At 44.0% G+C, this 20,360-nt stretch overlaps 1 protein-coding gene across 4 annotated transcripts in view; it reads left to right on the top strand.

The window, feature by feature from the left end:
• LOC122920283 (AP-2 complex subunit alpha-2) overlaps positions 1-20,360 on the top strand; it is a 75,616-nt gene that overhangs the window by 33,686 nt on the left and 21,570 nt on the right. For all 4 annotated transcript variants that reach the window (XM_044269669.1, XM_044269671.1, XM_044269670.1 and 1 more), the window contains exons 4-13: positions 2,335-2,528; positions 4,806-4,935; positions 6,848-6,949; positions 8,259-8,367; positions 12,254-12,404; positions 12,851-13,019; positions 14,416-14,553; positions 14,664-14,846; positions 16,017-16,114; positions 20,081-20,312. In XM_044269669.1, the coding sequence (XP_044125604.1) occupies positions 2,335-2,528; positions 4,806-4,935; positions 6,848-6,949; positions 8,259-8,367; positions 12,254-12,404; positions 12,851-13,019; positions 14,416-14,553; positions 14,664-14,846; positions 16,017-16,114; positions 20,081-20,312 (1,506 nt within the window). The remainder of the gene's footprint in view (positions 1-2,334; positions 2,529-4,805; positions 4,936-6,847; positions 6,950-8,258; positions 8,368-12,253; positions 12,405-12,850; positions 13,020-14,415; positions 14,554-14,663; positions 14,847-16,016; positions 16,115-20,080; positions 20,313-20,360) is intronic.

Genomic DNA, 20,360 nt, shown 5'->3' with positions numbered 1-20,360 from the left:
CATTCCTGCCCGATTGAGAATGAATGGGTCCGCACCAGTTCCGAATATTGCGGAACGCATGTGGACTCAAAAGAAGGGCATGGTTTTGTTTGGGGTGGAACCTATCCTACATGGCGCTATGCTTTCTTTGAATCAGATTTTATGGGCGACAGCACCCTATAAAGGGGTGTTCCCATTACAAAGACTCTTTCACACAAACTATACGGATTGTGTCAGGATGCGTTCAGGATGTGTTGCGTGAAACTCGCACTATTTTGCCAGCAAGTTCAGTTTTGTCTGCATTTGCGTTCAGTGTTTGTTTTTTCCACACGAGTGCAATCCATTTTGATGCGTTTTTCAAGCATGCAAAAAAAAATTAAACCTGAAGGTTTACAAACAACATCTCCTAGCAACTATCAGTGAAAAACGCATTGCATCCGGATGCAATGAGTTTTCCACTGAAGCCCCATTCACTTCTATGGGGCCAGGGCTGCGTGAAAAACGCAGAATATAGAACACGCTGCGATTCTCACACAACGCAGAAATTATGCGTGAAAAAAGCTCATGCACAAAGACCCATTGAAGTGAATGGGTCCGTATTCAGTGCGGGTGCTATGTGTTCACATCATGCATCGCACCAACGCAGAAAACTCGCTTGTGTGAAAGAGGCCTAAACCTCTCATTGGGATAGGTCTGACCATTGGGGGCCCTGGTGGGGAGAGAATGGAGTGTGTGCTGTCACAGCATTCAACTCTGTAAGTGCCGAAGGAGATGGCCAAGGGCTCGTACTCTGCTATCTCCAACAGCGTCATAGAGCGGAATGTGTGTCTACCACTCCATTCAGACTGGGAAACACTAGCCCTGTGATCAGTGGCGCACCAGTGATCAGGGGGGGGGGGGGGAGAATCAGACGCTTGTTGTCCCCTGTGGTGTGGATAGGGGGCAACCCCTGGGTTGTGTCAGGTGTTGCTTGTCATTGTAGTTCTGGCTGCGATGATAATGATATTAGCTACTGAAGAGTTACCTGTACAGAACAGATAATCATGACCTATTAGGCCTAGTGGCCAGTGTGAAAGCTGCAGGATTATATACTTCTAAAAATGCAGATTGAGACGTGGAAATTAAGGCTATTTTCACACCTGCGGCAGAGGATTCCGGCAGGTAGTTCAGTCGACGCAACTGCCTGCCAGATCCGTCAAAACGTATGCAAACTGATGGCATTTGTCAGACTGATCAGGATCCTGATCCGTATGGCAAATGCATTGAAATGCCGGATCCGTCTCTCCGGTGTGATCTGGAAATACGGATCCGGCATTTTATTTGCGGTCTGAGCATGCGCAGCCCGCAATACCGGATCCGTTTTGCTGGAACACTCGGGCCGGATCGTGCATTTCAATGGGAAAAAATGCTGGATTCGGCATTCCGGCAAGTGTTCTGGAATTTTGGATGGAGATAAAACCACAGCATGCTATGGTACTATCTCTGTCCTTAAAAAAGGCAAAAAGACTGAACTGATGCATCCTGAATGCATTAGGATAAAACTGATTAGTTATTTTCCGGTATTGAGCCCCTAGGACTGAACTCCATGCCAGAAAAGAAAAACGCTGTGAAAGTACCCTAAAAAAAAAGGGAAACGATAGGTCATTTTCTGATGACACATTCCCATTAATGGAGTCGGCTATTAGACTGGGGATGCTAGTAGTCAGACACCAGCTGATCTGATATTGATAGTTTATGGATCTTTTGAGCTTCAGTGGTTGTGTGGGGGTACAGACGATTATATTACCAGTGTTAACGGGTATTGATTATCTGATGGACTGGCACAAGAAATATGTAAAAACCCAATATCTATTGATTATTATGTGATAAATTATAGTGGGGAGGACTTGCTGTCCGATGGCCTAGAGGCTACTTTATGGATTGCAAAAGTAGATTGTCTGCAATTCTAAGTGATTCTATGTTTTTTATTTTTTTATTTATTTTTCATTTTACGGTTAGGGTAAGTTCAGATGAAGAGTGTCTTGGAAACTCTCCATGTGTTGCTCTGCCATTTTGCTGCAATTTAGCAAAATAACGCAGCAGATTTGCAAATCACTGCATGACCTCCAGTCTGTATGTGAATGGAAGTTCATTGTACTGCACTAAAAATCTGTAACCCATCCTCCATGTCTAGGATTGGCCTTAGCCGTGTGCCTTACTGTGGTGCATACATACAGATCATCCATGGTGAATGATGGCAAGCGTTCTCTGGCGTGACCCCGTTCTGGAGGACTCTAGTCATCCTTTACACTGGATTTGAGGCGTTGGTAAGTTCATCCCATGTTCGTGGTTTTCATGTGCCCCTTCTTCTTTCAGGGTTACCTCTTCATCTCCGTGCTGGTGAACTCCAACAGTGAACTCATCCGCCTAATTAACAATGCCATCAAGAATGACCTGTCCAGCCGCAACCCCACGTTCATGGGACTGGCCTTGCACTGCATTGCCAATGTGGGGAGTCGAGAGATGGCGGAAGCCTTTGCTGGAGAGATTCCCAGGATACTTGTCGCAGGGTGAGTCCCTTAGATCTTCTTACTGGGGAGCGGTTAGAAGGGTTTTTTCAGAGATTTTAATACTGATTACCTATAATACCTCATTTGAAATGCCCTATTTTTGCACATTGTACAGTAATACTGTACTTTTTATAGTATAACCCTTTAAGCAGCAAGTAATAAGAGAGAGGTCAAATCTGACCAAGGACAACATCTGCATGGAGTTTGTATGTTCTCCCCGTGTTTGGATGGGTTTCCTCCGGGTTCTCCGGTTTCCTTCCACACTACAAAGACCTACTGATAGGGACCTTGGATTGTAAGCCCCAATGGGGATATAGGGATAATGTATGTAAAATGCTGCGGAATATGTCAGCGCTATTTAAGGCTACTTTCACACTAGCGTTGTTTGAATCCGGCGTTCAATTCCGACACTGGAACTGCCCGCCGGATCCGGAAAAACGTGTGAAAACGGATTACATTTGAATCCTGATCAGGATTTTGATCACAATGAAAAAATGCATTGGCAAAAACGGATCCGCCATTTATGGACTTTAACTTTTTTTTTTCACATTTTTCGGGTTTAACATGCAAAAGCCGGATACGGTTTGACTGAACATACGGCGCCGGATCCGGCGTTAATGCAAGTCAATGGGAAAAAGGCCGGATCCGGTGTTCAGTCAGTGTTCAGGATTTTTGGCCGGAGGTAAAAATACTGCATGCTACGTTTTTCTGAAAAGCCTGATCAGTCAAAAAGACTGAACAGAAGACATCCTGATGCATCCTGAGGGACGGACTCTCCATTCAGAATGCATTAGGATAAAACTGATCAGTTTTTTTCCGGATTTGAGCCCCTAGGACGGAACTCAGCGCCAGAAAAGAAAAACGCTAGTCTGAAAGTACCCTAAGTGAGTAAAATAAATAAGGGTTAATTCACACACTGTGAATGATCTCTCTGTTGCATCTGTTTTTTTTCAATGGGGCCGTGGTTTGCATTTACAGCTAAGGCCTTTTGCACACGACCGTATGGCTTTTTCAGTATTTTGCAGTCCGCCAAAAATACGGATGACGTCCGTGTGCATTCCGTTTTTTGCAGAACGGAACAGCTAGCCCCTGATAGAACAGTACTATCCTTGCCCATTATGTGGACAATAATAGGACATGTTCTATCTTTGAACGGCAAAACGGAAACGGAATGCATACTGAGTACTTTCCATTTTTTGGGCGGACCCATTGAAATGAATGGTTCCATATACGGAACGCAAAAAACAATGTAAACGGGGGGAAAAAAAAGTCTGTGTGCAAGAGGCCTAAGAATACGACATGTTCTATCTTTGAATGGAAAAATGGAAATGCAGAAACGGAATGCATACGGAGTACATTCCATTTTTTTTGCGGACCCGTTGAAATAAAACCGAAAGAGGCCAAGGAATAGGACATGTTCTGTCTTTTACGGAATGGATATATTGATGCGAACAGCACACGGATGTCTTCCGCAAATAAAACTATGGATGCAACATGGACGTCATCCATATTTTTACAGACCGCAAAGTACATAGGGTTGTGTGAATGCACCTGAAGACTGACATCTTCTCATTAAACTTTGATGCAAAGTTGAATGAAGGTGTCAGTCAATGTAACCTGCAGGTGGCCTTTTGACTGTTTCAGTTGTCAAATATATGGGGTATAAGGGGTTTGTTTTTTACGTATTATTTTATGATCCAAGATTTACTTGTATGTGCCAAATTGTGAGTTTTGTTCTTCTGGTAAATTAAAGGAGACCTTCCGGAAGACAAAGAAAGAGGCTCCTGTGCAAACTAAGAAAGTTTAGAGCTTTTGTAAAACAGAATAACCCTAAAGGGCTTATCCATCTGGACATGTGTGGCATATCTCTAGGGAATGCCATAAATGTCCGATAGCTGCAGGTCCCACCTCTGGCATCCTCTCCTGTCTCAAGTTTAGCCATACCCTTCCCCTTCATCCACATTCCCTCCCATCACATGACAGACATATAACTTATGAAATTAGAGGTCCGCAGCCTGGACTGCCATTCAGTTCTGTATTGTGTCAGGTGGATTCTTATTACCAAATACAAGCCAGGTAGATCGTACGCTCCATGTTGTATTTGGCTCGAATCCACGCTAGGACTTTCAGGACAACGCTGTGTCTGCGGTCAGAAGGCGACATGTTTTCTGATTGTGTCAGTAATATTGACGATACCGTACAGTTTATGTTGCTGCCGCAGTATATTATATTGTACAACTACTAATAAATCACTAATGTGCCTCTTACACCCAATAGGGATACGATGGACAGTGTTAAACAGAGTGCTGCCCTTTGCCTGCTACGCCTCTATCGCACATCTCCAGATCTCGTCCTCACCAATGAGTGGACCTCTAGGGTGGTTCATCTTCTCAATGATCAGCACCTGGTAAGATTATTGTGATAATTGGACCCGTTTCTTTTTTTTTTTTTATCTTTTTTTTTTAAAATCTTTTTTTTTTTAATCTTTTTTTTTTAACCCCGTTGTGCACTTCTACATGTAGTGTATGTCACAAATATTAAAGAGAACCCGTCCCCTCTCCTGACATGTCTGTTTTAATAGCCCCATGCATTTCCCATATAATAACAATTCTAAAGCCTCTATTCTCATGGCTCCATGTTGTGCCATTCCTGTATTATTTCTACCAGAAGATATGAATGAATTGCTAGCAGTCTGCAGTAAGGGTACAGGGGGGTGTTTAACCAGTTGGTTATATATATTTTTATATAATGTATTTCAATAGTGTCACAATGTGACGTGCAACACGGCGGTCACAAAAAATACGACTTGGATGGATTTTTTGCGACTTTCGCATTGCAACACCATTGAAATACATTATATGAAATGTAGCCGTACTCTCAAAGTCATGTGTGACCTGCAACACAAAATCCAGCATGTCTGTATTTTTTGCATCGCAGTCCCAGCATGTTGCAATGCAGCTCCATTGACAAACATGACATGAAATGTCCCACAACCCCCATACCCTTTTACACTCAATACAAGGCTTTGTATATCCCCTAGTCGGCACCAAGCACATTTTTTGGAACGTCTGAAGTGGAAAGACCCCGAAATTGACTTCTCTAACTCTCTGGGGTCAGGGGATATTTAGCGTTACTTGGCAGCTTTTTAAATAAATGGCTGCCCATGTCATCCATGCACGAGTCAGTTTTGCTAGAGTGGGAGCCCGTTCTGCGAGGTTCCTGGCATATAGAGTGTTAAGAAGTTGTGATCTGAGCAATCTCAACTGATAAGATATAATTAGCCTGCTAGAGTCTGTGAACTTATAAGTCAAAGCAGAGGAATACTCTGAGATTCCCCTGTTTCTGTGGACACGGGCACAGTGCCATAAGACATTCTCACAAGCAGCTCCCCCCGCCATCTACAACAGCTAATCACAAAGGGTTCCTGCAGATGGGACCACCCCCATGCAAGCAGCTCCAGTTGACACTACAACCTTAAAGGGATTATCCAATTCTAAAAAATGGCTCCCTCAATGCCCGGGCCCCTTCTTCAGATCATACCCGTCCCCATCATGAGATGTTTTGATCTGTGCGACCGGAAGATGCAGTGACGGCCGTGCAGGGATCCTGAATGACGTGGGTGCCAGAGAGCAGGGTAAGTATGATCTAAGGGAGGGACCCGAGCATTGTGGTGGTGTTGGGGGGGGGGGGGGGGGTGCATTTTTAGAATTGAAGAACCCCCTTTAGGAAAGATGTTATATGTATTTATTGTTATGTTTTATTTCCATTCCTGCCGTGCTTGTCAAATGGAAACCTCCAATGGCGTCTGTTCACATACCTGAAGATTTCCCAGGGAGAGGCATCCTTATCATGGATCTAGAATAGCTTTCAATAGCCATAGATTCTGGGGAAAAATATTAAAGGGGAACCCATCACATAAAGTGATAGTATATCCTAGTAATATACCGTCACTTTCTGATTAGTGGGGGTCCAGCTGCCAGGTCCACTCTCTTTCCTTTTCTAATCCAGAGAATAAAAGGGGCATCAGCGCTGGTTTATTCAAGGGAATGTGGCTGGCTGCAGACCGCTGGACAACTGGTGGCAGGAAGCGCCGGTATGCATGGGAAACCGGTCATAGGTCTGCAACCTCTTCACTCTCAGTATTGGTTAGGGTCCCAACAGTCGACCTGACTGCCAAACCCTAGCAATATGCCAACACTGTGAGATGGTAAAACCAAGACTTTAAAGGCTAGAAGACTAAAACTAAATATGATGCGGTCTGGGTGTCTATATATTACGGTCACTAACTATTACCCGGGGTTTTCTGCATTGTCTTGCAGGGTGTAGTAACGGCAGCCACCAGTCTGATCACTACCTTGGCACAGAAGAATCCTGAGGAGTTCAAGACCTCCGTCTCCCTCGCAGTGTCCCGGCTGAGCAGGGTAACGACAAATCTCTTCTCACTGTTTATGACGTCTGGGGTGATGAGGAACACGCAGCAACAATGGCTGACATCTGAGACTCTGCAGAGGAACTTTTTGGTGCCATCTTTGTAAACTTCCTTCAAATTGGCACAGTGTTTGCACTGCCGTGAATGGAGAGCATCACCCACACGCACAGCTTTCTGCAGCTGTGGGACTTGTAAACATAGGCGGGCACTGAGTTGGCGATTTATGGAAGTCCCACGAAAAGCACGGCACGCTCTCCATTCATGGCAGGCCCCTTTCTTGAGATAGGAATTTGTCCCAGAGCAGATAGGATTGATATGCTGTACATGTCCACTTGGGACAACCCCTTAAAGGGGATTTCTAGGCCTATAATATTGATGGCCCATCCTTAGGCTCTCAATATCAGATTGGTAAGAGTGACTGCTGGCACGTCAGATGACTGAAGGTGTCACAGCGTATTAGCGAGGGCCTATGTCCTCTTACAGCTAATTCCAAAATTCAGTGCCACCCAACTTGATAAAAACGTTATTGAAAATATTGCATAAAACGAGTATTCACGGCATAACATAATACATGTTAGCAGCATGAAAAAACTCATGACTATCTGTTTGCCGCGTTTTGGAACACAACAACACTAACATGGCTACTAACTATATAATAACTAAGGCCTGATTTAGATGGCAGGAATTTCCATCCGCATAGCACACGGAGCCATTAAAATGCTTAAATTCTGGGGGGAGGGAGAGGTATTGGGATTTTATACTGATCAATGTATGACAGTGTACAATTGTGATAAATGTCATCTTTATTCTGTACGTTATGTCTACTTGTACATTTGCCATAATTGTGATTGTTGTATACTTTCCTTTATTTATTTTTTTCATATGAAAAACAATAAGTAAGATCTGATAAAAAAAAAAATGCTGCAATTCGCACTTGAGTTTTTGTTGTCACGGACCCTGCAGCATTCACGCCAATGACTGGCTGCAGCAGTGATGTGTCACTGGGTCACGTGCCGTTTGGCGGACACAACACTGCTGTGGCCGGTCATTGGCTGCAGAGGCACACGTGACTTCTGTCCACTCTGCAAGCTGACAAGCCGGGAACTGGAGAACGGCCAACCCAAAAGTGCTGGAACTGTGAGAGGAGGAGAAGGTATTTTCCCCCCCACCGGTCTGCTGCTGAAAATGGTTTCAAACCTGGAGAACCTTTTACGTTGACAATTGTGCCTTCAGCTGCATCTTTTAAGTATAAATGGATCATCGCGCTCACATTTTCTCACTTCCTGTATGTGTTTTCACAGATTGTCACATCGGCCTCCACAGATCTTCAGGATTATACGTACTATTTTGTTCCCGCTCCCTGGCTGTCTGTGAAATTGCTAAGGCTGTTACAGTGTTACCCTCCCCCAGGTGAGAACTAGTGTTGATTTTGCTGCCCAAGATAGCAGCAGTATCCTATTAATTGTATGTGAGACATTTCTGCGAGGCAGACACCGCTTCAAATTCTGTCTGCAGATAGAAAACAATACCAGGTCTTTTTCTCTCCAAAATTCCTTTTATAGGGGTTGTCCATAAAAAATAAATAATAAAATTACATAAAAGCCGGGGAATTAATTCCTCGCTTTATGAAAGTTCTGCCATTCCAGCATCGCGGCTCCTGATTCAACAGGACAGGTGGTGATGACATGCTATTGCTATTTATGTGACTGCTGCAGCTAGTACCTGGCCTCAGCAGGTAACATGTGTAAGAACTGTAGGTGATGGCTCAGCCTCTGCAGTGATGGGATGTTCTTGCACATTTGACAGCTGAGGCTAATGATTGGCAGTAGCAGTCACGTGAATAGCAATGGCAGATCCATGGCACAGGAGCGGCGGGATTTTCAGAATGTGAGAGGTTTATTTTTTATAATATATATATATATATATCATTTTTTTTTTTTTTTTTTTACAGACTGTATGTACCTAATTTTAGATTTTGGTCATATAGCTGTTTTAAATGAGAAAACACCCATTGACCCATTACCTCTTTGATTTAGGAAAGGCAGTGTTGATTGGTTTAATGATCTCATAGTTACCAGAAACGAAGCATTGCTGATACGCCATTCTTGTCCAACCTATTTATCACACTGCAACGTTTGAGGCTTTTCCAATTAAGTCCCTATTCAGATACCCTTTTAGGGAGTTCTGACCAGATTGGAGGGGGGATGTCTACCATTCAAGATTCTTGTTCTTCGGACCGCCACAGCTCTAGTAGTTCATCTTCCCTGTGGATGGAAGATAACGTCTTCTTACCGGAATACCCCTTTTTGTGCATCTCTAGTTGTAGGGACATACCAGTGCTCAATCATTATGGTCTGGGCCGTGAGACTCCTTCTAATCACTATGAAATGAGAAGGCTGTGGCAAGTTTGTGTTGACTTATATCAGTCCGTGCAGAAGTCTGCATAGTCCTGCCTCATACAATGAAGCTTGTGTACATATGGCCCCTTTCACACGAGCAAGTTTTCTGTACAGGTGCAATGCGTGAAGTGAACTCATAGCACCCGCACTGAATCCTGACCCATTAATTTCTATGGGTCTGCGTACATGAGCGTTGTTTTTCACGCATCATCTCTGCGTTACGTGAAAATTGCAGCTTGTGCTATATTCTGTGTTTTTCACGCAGCCCTGGTCCCATGAAAAACGCTTTGCATCTGGATGCAAAAAGTTTTTTTTACTGATGGTGTTTGTAATTATTCAATTTTTCACACGTGTGAAAAATGCATCAAAACTGATAGCATCAGCACGAAAAAAAAAACAACCTGAAACACTGAACGCAGTCGCAGACAAAACTGACTGCACCAGCGTGCAAAACCATCAGTTTTTCCGTGAACAGATCCGGACACAATCCATATAGTTTGTGTGAAATAGACCTATAGATTGCAGTCTGAAGCGAAACCTTGCCACGTTTTACCAAAAAATGCAGAAGTTGAAGGGAACATTTAATTTAGTTTTCGGACTACACGTCTCGTCTGTGACCTCTAAATATTTATTAAGCGCAATGTACGATATTTTCTTTTATCTTTGTTTTCTGAAAACTCCTCTGACCTGTCATCTGCTTCTTGTCTGATCTGCTCTTTGTGTATATTGTAGACACTCCAAAGATTTGGCTCTGCAAGCTGCGTGTGATTGCAGAGTAGTCCTCCCTCTGCTTTTAAAAAGATATGCCGGTTTTAATGATTACATTTATTCGTTTAGATAATAGTTTACCATTTTCTAATATACATGTATGTAAAATTTTGCTCACAGACCTTTATTATATCAGCACAATAGCCTCTCTCGCTAAAGAAAAAATAATGGGACTGCCCAGTTTAGTCCTGTAAAATGCATCTGTAGAAGATTTGAATAGGAACAAAGATGGTGTCAGTCATGTGACCCTCAAGCCTGTCATGTGACCTATGGCATTCAGTTAACTGTCCAGATATCTAAGAGGTGAATAGTAATTTGAGAGTCAGCATATATATATACATATATATATATATATATATATATATATATATATATATATACCATTTTATTGCCTACAGCATCTGCTCATGTCTGTCAGTGTAGAAAAACATCTAACATTGTCCTCCTTGTCTGCCCTGTATGTGTTTGTAATCAACATGACCACATCACCTAGAGACAGGCAGCCATTTTACAAATCACCTGGAAACAGGCAGCCTTGTAAACACACATACAGTGAAGTAGTTATATTAGCCGCAAAGGACCATTAGTCCTATGCAGTTATCCCACGGAAGTGTCTTGTACGCTGACCCAGCACATATGTCATGCAAGATTGTTACTTACTGAATGTCTATGGGGTGTCACAGTGTGATGGCATCGCAGAGTGGTGCTGTGTTAGTTAGGCTATGAGTGCATTTTACAGGACTGACTGACTCATAGGGTATATCATTCTGCTGTAAAACTAGGGGGTCATCAACCTGATATAAAAAAGGTATGTAAGCAACATTTTACATACATGTTTATTTGAAAATGTTATTATTTTCTATTATATAAACAAATAAAAACAGAATACCCCTTTAACTGTTACCTTTTGGAGGATGTGAACATACAGTATACATCGTACAGGCCTTGTGTGTGATTCCTTGGTATAGATCTGTTTTCTATAAGCTGCAGTGGGTCCAAAAATGGAGCATACAGATATAAATAGATAAAATATCCCAGGGCGCAAGAATCCAGTCCAGATAGTAATAGTAAATAGAAACGTATTTATTGCAGAAGTACAACGCGTTTCGGGGAGTAGTTCCCCTTCATACTACTCCCCGAAACGCGTTGTACTTCTGCAATAAATACGTTTCTATTTACTATTACTATCTGGACTGGATTCTTGCGCCCTGGGATATTTTATCTATTTATATCTGTATCCTACCACTTCTTGGAGACTTCAGGGATCTCCGACAAGAAGTCATCCCTCCGCGGCTGCAGATCCACCAGTGAACCGTGACTCCATCGCAGTCATTGACAAGCTTTTACTAGAGTTGTGCCTACAAATAGCACAACCACAAAAGGTGAGCCCTGTACTGGAACCATTTATTTTATCTGTCTACCAACGGTATTACCCTATGGTGCGCCCTGCTTTGTTTTTAACAGCTTAAAGTAAATCCTGTGGATCCATCAAAAATGGAGCATGGCAGCTGCGGGGAATTCATATTCCCTTAGAGGGAACCTGTGACCCCAAAAATGCTAAACAGTCTAGATACAGCATATTTTAGAGCAGAAGGGGCTGGAAGATCGATGTATAGTTTTATGGGAAAAGACTCAGTAAAACTTTCTTTCATTTAAGTTGCTTCTCATTCTGAGCTTTGAAGTTAAAAAGGTGGTCCTATCAGTGATTGACAGTGAGTCCCTCTATAACTGTGTGTATTATTGTGAGATCGGAAGTTCGGGGAAGACTTAACACGCCTGTCTGACCTCCAGTACCACCACCATTGAGCAGTTCGATGCGGTCATGGCGCTCAGATATACAGCACCATCAGGTTAGCTCCGAGACATCTCCTTTTTCGGAGAGTTGTCCACTTCTCTTCGAGCAGTTGGGCCCTTCTCCAGTTAGACACTGGCATACCATAAATATCTTTCATGGAGAAATCCCTGAAAGTGATGGTATTTTACTGCTTTGTATGTAATTCATAGAAGCAAGTCTCTTCCATAACTCCAGCTAACATGCTCAGAGCTAACGTGGTGCCGAAGATGAAGCTTCTTAGTATTGATTGTGTATGATGGATGTTCAGTGATGCTGACACACAACTGCCTTGCAGAGGATCCTGCAGTCCGAGGACGTCTGACTGAATGCTTGGAGACCATTCTAAATAAGGCCCAGGAACCTCCAAAATCCAAGAAGGTGCAGCACTCAAATGCCAAGAATGCTGTGCTGTTTGAGGCCATCAGCCTTATCATCTACCATGACAGGTAAAGCCAGGTTTTGGGTAAACTTTTACTTGAAGGTTTAGGTCACAGATGACAATTCAGCATTTCGTAGGCTTAGCATACTGCTCCTACCATTGACAAGAATATACAACATTCCCTTTGCCCATCACCAAATTATTGAAATCAATAATAATATATTGAAATCAATCTAATTTGAGTTTTTAAGAAAAGAGCAGATCCCACCCTCCACATTGATGTGGTCTAGATATTGTATATTGGGGCTTACTGGAGGAGGACAACAGCATTTACAGAGCGAGAGGTTGATGAGGACCACCTTACTCCATAGCAGTCAACCTCTCTTGTAGCTTTAAATGCCACCTGCATTCAGGTCTTTCCAATTCTGCAGCTCCGAAGGGAGATTTCAGCACTACAGACTACCAGGCCATCATTACACATAGCCCATGTGTCTCTTCTGTCCTGTTCTCCAGTGAGCCCAATCTGCTGGTCCGGGCATGCAATCAGCTGGGCCAGTTCCTGCAGCATCGGGAGACCAACCTGCGCTACCTGGCATTGGAGAGCATGTGTACCTTGGCTAGTTCGGAGTTCTCGCACGAAGCTGTCAAGACCCATATTGAAACTGTAATCAATGCACTAAAGGTGAGTGGGCAATAGATCTATCATTATTCTGCTGTGTATGGATCAGGAAAAACTGACATTTATATATCTGTATAGCACAGTAAAGACCCACCTACAGAAGGCAGACTACATTATAGTGCAGTGTTCCCCATTCAGTTGGTTTGGTCTTCACATGGCTCTGTGGCCTTCTGCAACCATGCCACGAGGGGATGTTACTGCATTACCACATGTCAGCCCAGTATTGGCAGCATTTGTATGCTAAAGGGTTGGGTTTTTGCTATGTTTTCTTTTGTTAGGTGCCCTTTAAAGGGGTTTTGTCACTTCAGCAAATAGCTTTTATCGTGTAGAGAAAGTTACTACAAGTCACCTACTAATGTATTGTGATTGTCCATATTGCCTCCTTTGCTGGCCGGATTCATTTTTCCATCACATTATACACTGCTCGTTTCCAGGGTTTACGACCACTGCCCAGGTGTGCTCCCACAGTTCCGGCCACCAGAGAGGCCGGCGCATTTTGCTATAGTGTGCAAGCACGGCCACCACTGCTGGATTGCAGGGTGGTCGTAGCCATGGAAACAAGCAGTGTATAATGTGATGGAAAAATGAATCAAGCCAGCAAAGGGACAATCACAATACATTAGTAAGTGCCTTGTATTAACTTTCTCTACATGATAAATGCAATTTGCTGAAGTTAGAGGACCCTTTTTATATGGGTACAGGTTTTATAAACTAAAAAATGATGACTGAACGTTATCTTTCAAGTAAATTAGAAGCCGATATGATAGTTAAGGGGGTATTCCCATCTGGACAGATATGCTATAAACGTCTGATAGGTGCAAGTCCCACCACTGAGAACTGCTCCTACCTTGAGAACAGGACCCATCTCCTGCCACTGTAAATGGAGAGGTGGTCAGGCATGCATATTCACTTCTATGGGAAATCCCAAAATTGCCGAGTTCACCGCCGGACCCTATTGACTATAATAGGAATCGGGCACTTTCCATCAAAATGCCAGCTTTTCTTAGGACAAAAAACGTTGTAGACAATGGTTTTTGTTTGGTCAAAAAAACAGCAATTATGCCGGAAAGCTGCCGGATCCCATTATAGTCAGCAGCAGTATCTGGCTAGGCCTGATCCAGAGAACTCGGGCAGGCTGGATCCATGTAGCGCAAGTGTGAACCCACCCTTACCTGACTATATTTAGAACTCCCATAGAAGTGAATGCAGAGATCTGCACATGTTGCCACCTCTCCATTAACGGCAGTGTGAAACATGTCCCCATGCTCGAGATACGAGCAGATCCCAGAGGTCGGACCCACACCTATTGGGTATTTTTGGCATATTCTGTGTTCCTAGTTGTTTTTTTTTTTAAAGGGTGTCTTACACTGGGATTAATCATCAGTCTTTTACTCTACAGACAGAAAGGGACGTTAGTGTGCGGCAGCGAGCTGTGGATCTCCTCTATGCCATGTGTGACCGGAGCAACGCCCAGCAGATTGTAGCTGAGATGCTGAACTACTTGGAGACCGCCGATTACTCCATTCGGGAGGAGATTGTGAGTGACCCTGTGTGACACTACTCAATTGAATGGGGTGTGTTCTGTTAATGTGTAATCAAACACCTTTTGGATGGGAGTGCAAGACCTAAAATTTGTTTCCATTGCAGGTGTTAAAGGTGGCAATTCTAGCAGAGAAGTATGCTGTGGACTACACGTGGTATGTGGACACTATCCTCAACCTCATTCGTATAGCAGGGGACTATGTAAGTGAAGAGGTCTGGTACAGAGTGATCCAGATTGTCATCAACAGAGATGATGTGCAAGGTTATGCAGCCAAGACTGTCTTTGAGGTGAGACATATCAATGGGTGTTTACAACCGAGTTGTACAAATTATTTCAAGGTCCATCTCGCTGGGTAATGGCTTTTCTGCTTTTTGCTTCTTGGCTGTACGCCATTAAACCACTGCTATGATTATAGGGTTTGTCCCACCATATCACGTTATCACCTATCAACAGGATAGGTGATAAGTATCTGGTGGAGGTCTGACTGCAATGATCATGAGTGGTGAATGGAAGGACGGTCTCGCAGAGGAACTGTCGCTCCATGTAACCCTATGGTACTGCTGAAGTGAAGCTGAATATATTGCTATATCTCTGCCAGTCCCATAAAAATTAAACACTTTGAGTCCTTGGAACAACATAACATATCGCATAATCTTTCAGCACTGAAGATCATTTGGTTTTTTATTTTCAGACTCCCACTGATCACACACTGATGACCTATCCATTAGTATTAAAGGGGTTTTCTGGGATTTTGATACTGGTGACCTATTCTCAGGATAGGTCATCAGTATCTGATCAGTGTGGGTCTAACACCTGGGACCTCTGTCGATCAGCTGTTTGAGAAGGCACCTGTGCTCCTGTGAGTGGCGCAGCCTTCTCTTTGCTTACCAAGCACAGCGCCATACATTGTGTAGTGGCTGTGCTTGGTATCACGCTCTGCCCATTAAAGTGAATGGGGCTGAGCTGTGATACCAAGCACTGCCACTATACAATGTATGGCGCTGTGCTTATTAAGCTGCGAGAAGACCGCGGCACTCATAGGAGCACAGGTGCCTTCTCAAACAGCTGATCGGCAGAGGTCCCAGGTGTTGGACTCACACTGATCATATACTGATGACCTATCCAGATGATAGTTCATCAGTATCAAAACCCCAGAAAACTCATTTAAAATCTCTGAAAGCAGCTTTTACTGTGTTGGAATAAACCTAAAGGTATGTTCACACATTGCTGATTTGTTGTAGAAATTCCTGCAACTGAAAAAAATCCTTATTGTGTATGGGGTTGTTTCTGCAATGTGTGCATATGTTTCTGCAAACATTCAGATGAATGGAAGTTGTCGAAACATCTGCGATAAATCTCTACTGCATGTGAATATGCCCTAAGAGAGTGCACATTTTGTGTAACTGGAGTGTATTAGTTCATTCACTCATTCATATAGGTTTTCTTGTCATTTTCAGGCTTTGCAGGCTCCTGCCTGCCACGAAAATTTGGTCAAGGTTGGAGGGTATATTTTGGGCGAGTTTGGAAACCTTATTGCTGGTGATCCACGATCTAGGTTTGTAGCACTACATGGCTTCCCTTACATGTGACTTGTGGGCCTTTGATCATTAGCACAACACCGGCCAGGCATGTTCCAGCATCATTTATTCAGTCAAAATCTCATCACTGATTGATTTCATGTCCAGGGCCGTACAACGGGCTCTTTAGGCTGGGTTCACACCTGAGCGTTTTACAGCGCGTTCCTACGCGCTGTAAAACGCACAACAGGCAAGAACCAATGATTCCCTATGGGAATGGTTCACACCTGGGCGTTTTACAGCGCGTACGATCGCGCTGTAAAACGCCCGATGCTCAAACAAGTACAGGAGCTTTTTTTGGCGCGTTTGACGCGCGTTTGGGCCATAGACTCTTTGGGCAACACTGCTGTCAATCACCCAAACGCGCGTCAAACGCGCGTTTACTATTACAAAAAACGCGCATATAAACGCGCGACAAAAACGCGCGTTTGCGCAACGCTCAGGTGTGAACCCAGCCTTAGGCTTTGTATCACAGACAGTTTGGGCACGTTTCACATATGGTCTTACTAGACCTTTTATATAAAAGTCTACCTAAACTTACAAATTAACTTTAGTGAAACCTATTCTAAATGTGACAAAATAAATGTTTGTATTATGCTATATTTATTTTAATTTTTTTACTTTTCTTAGCAAAATAGATGCTTGAAGTTCAGGTGCCTATTGCTTTAGGCTAGATGGGTCATCAGTATCTGATCGGGGGGAGTCCGACACCCGGGACCTCCGCTGATCAGCTGTTTGAGAAGACAGCAGCACTCCTGTGAGCACCGCAGCCTTCTCTCTGCTTTTCCTAGGCCATACGCCGTCACGTTTATCCATCACGTGGTCTAAGGCTGGGTTCACACCTGAGCGTTTTACAGCGCGTTCCTACGCGCTGTAAAACGCGCAACAGGCAAGAACCAATGATTCCCTATGGGAATGGTTCTCACCTGAGCATTTTACAGCGCGTACGATCACGCTGTAAAACGCACGACGCCCCAAGAAGTACATGAGCTTCTTTGGGGCGTCTTGACGCGCGTTCCCGTACATAGACTTTAGCGGGAACGCGCGACAATTGGCGTTCGCTTGTCTCTGTATGCGCGATTGCAAACGCCCGTACAATCGCGCATACAGAGCGCTCCATCGCGAACGCTCAGGTCTGAACCCAGCGTAAGAGCAGCTCAGCCCCTTTGAAGTGAATGGGGCTGAGTGCGATACCATGCACAGCCACTATACAATGTACGACCCTGCGGTGCTACTGCCGGTGCCTGCTGAAACAGCTGGTCGGCGGGTGTCCCGGGTGTCAGACCCCCACAATCTGATACTGATGACCTATTAGAAATCCCTTTAATGCGTACCTATTGTTCCAGTACAGTACATGAGTAGTGATGCTCTTTCTTACCATAATGTCATCTGCATCATGTACTTGTCGGCAGCTTTCCCCACTTACAGGCTCCTCGTGTACTGGTCAGCTTTTCATGAAGAGATGTGCACTGTCTGCTATGATCTTTCCCCGCACTCAACAGCGCTGCACCTTTGCCCACTGTTCTGAGCCTGGTTGTAATGAACAACTTAGGCCCAGTACACACTCAGTTATTTGGTCAGTTATTTAATTCAGTTATTGTGCGCAAAAAACAGGTGTGGGTAAAAAACACAGAACAGGAGGAACTCTTTCCATTGTCTATGAGTAGGCTTCACTATTGGTTTTGGCTTTCAATAACTGATGGAAATAATACTGATCAAATAACTGATGTGTGAACTGGGCCTAAAGCATGCTGATCATGTTCTTCCACTCTCAGTTCTGTCATCAAATATTTGCTCCTTCATGAGAACAGACAGCCTTATACACCACTACCCCTATCCTCAGATGCAGCAGCAGTGTGTTTATCTACACCAGGGATGCTCAACCTGCGGCCCTCCAGCTGTTGTAAAACTATAACTCCCACAATGCCCTGCTGTAGGCTGATGGATGTAGGCTGTCCGGGAATGATGGGAGTTGTAGTTTTGTAACAGTTGGAGGGCCGCAGGTTGAGCATGCCTGGTCTACACTGACTAGATGCAGTGCTGCTCTCAACACGGGTGTAAGAAGGTCTAAGGCCTCTTTCACTTGGGCGTCCCTTGTGAGGGCCGGATAGGATGCAGGAAAATGCGCAATTTTTTCCACGCGAGTGCAAAGAGTTTTAATGCGTTTTGCACTCGCGTGAGAAAAATCGGCATGTTCAGGTTTGGGTTAGGTGTTGTGTAGATTTTATTATTTTCCCTTATAACATGGTTATAAGGGAAAATAATAGCATTCTGAATACAGAATGCTTAGTAAAATAGTGATGGAGGGTGTAAGGGATCGTCTCTCTTTCAGGGTGGTCACACTCAGACATCTTCAGACACCAGGATTTAAGGGCCAAAACTGTGTTTTATTGCGGCACATCCACGTAAACATAAACAGTTGTACAAAATAAACTCCTGCCTGTCTGGGCTCTACCTAAACACATAGGTTTCCCTCACTCACCTCTAAGTACCGCTTAGTGTTAGGGTCTCAGGCTCCAAGCCTTAGCAGGTTCCGCTCATCAAGTGTCAGTCCACACAGGGAAGAAATCGGGCTTTGCATAGCCTTCTGGCCCCTCAGTCCTCCTGACTGAGACCACACAGACACTTCTCCCTCCTCAGACTGACCTACTCTCAGGCGCTTTATGCCAGCCTGATTACAGCAGGCCTCACCTGCGATCACCTCAGGTAGAAAGGAAAACCCGTACTGGAAGGGTGTGGACTGGCAACTCCCTCTACCAAGCCTAGCCACCAGTCCAAGTAAAATCCAGCCCAGAAAATGTATACAAAAATGTCTCCGCAAACTATGCTTTGCTGAGACTACTGCCACTCTCTGGATTTTATCTGTCTCACCCATCTGAGCTACCTGAAGTGGGACAACACACCTTCCAGCACTGTTCACATTACCACAAGGGGTTAAATATTTATTATTATTATTTTTTTAAATTAAACTCCTCTCATCCACTTGTTCGTGCAGTCCGGCTTCTCTTCTTTCTTTTTCTTTGATGACCTGGGAGGAAAAGGACCTTTGGTGACGTCACTGCGCTCATCACATGGTCCGTCTCATGGTCCATCATGCTGCGATTTTCACGCAACGCACAAGTGATGCGTGAAAATCACCACTCGTGTGCGCAGCTCCATAGAAATTAATTGGTCCGGATTCAGTGCGGGTGCAATGCGTTCACCTCACGCATTGCACTGGTTCGGAAAACTTGCTTGTGTGAAAGAGGCCTAAGGGGGTCATTTTCTAGCAGCCCTTTGCCAGTTTTGGGCGTAAAAAAAGTCCAGGACTCAATTTTGTGACTTTGTAAACTCCTATGTAGCAAAGTTTTGTGGAATGGGTGTTTTTACCCCGTCATTGCCACTGGGGAGGCATTGGCCCCAACAAATTTGGAGTAGTTTTTACACCAGGCGCATGGATAGCCGAAAGTGCGCACGCTTAGTCATAGAATATGTGCATTGTAGACATCGATATTGCTGTGCATAGTAACAAAACAAAACTTTAATTATGAAATTTTAGGGCTCATGCACACAAATATATTTTTCTTCCATTCCGTTTTTTTACAGATCCGTATGCGGAACTATTCATTTCAATGGGGCATGTCTGTTCCGAAAATAAATATATAAATAGAATATGTCATATTCTTGTCTGTTTTGCGGATAAGGACAGGCATTGTTACAATGGATCCGCAACAAAAAAACGGATGCAACACGGATGTCATCTGTTTTTTGTTTTGTTTGTTTTTTGCGAACTGCAAAATACATATGGTCATGTGCCTGAGCCCTTAAGGAATTGTGTTTTGCATTGCTATTACTAGTATTTGTACATCATGTAATGTTTCTGTTGTTTGCGGCGGTAAGCAGGTAGATTTCATGCATAATGCTGATCTCTAAAGAAGCGCTAATCCTTGCTCTTGTCTCTGCAGCCCTCTCATCCAGTTTAATTTGCTGCACTCCAAGTTTCACCTATGCAGTGTCCCCACTCGAGCACTGCTCCTCTCAGCCTATATCAAGTTTATCAACCTGTTTTCCGAAATTAAGCCCACTATCCAGGATGTGCTCCGAAGCGACAGCCAGCTGAGGAACGCCGACGTGGAGCTTCAGCAAAGAGCTGTCGAATATCTGCGGCTGAGCTCCATAGCTAGCAACGACATCTTGGTATGTTATGTAAAGGGTTGGGGAACGGGTTGTAGCTGATACTTCCCT

This window comes from Bufo gargarizans, chromosome 10, assembly GCF_014858855.1.
Source record: "Bufo gargarizans isolate SCDJY-AF-19 chromosome 10, ASM1485885v1, whole genome shotgun sequence".
NCBI classification, from domain to species: Eukaryota; Metazoa; Chordata; class Amphibia; order Anura; family Bufonidae; genus Bufo; species Bufo gargarizans.
Note: the sequence above shows the minus strand (reverse complement) of the source record. Positions and strands in the feature narration are given on the sequence as shown.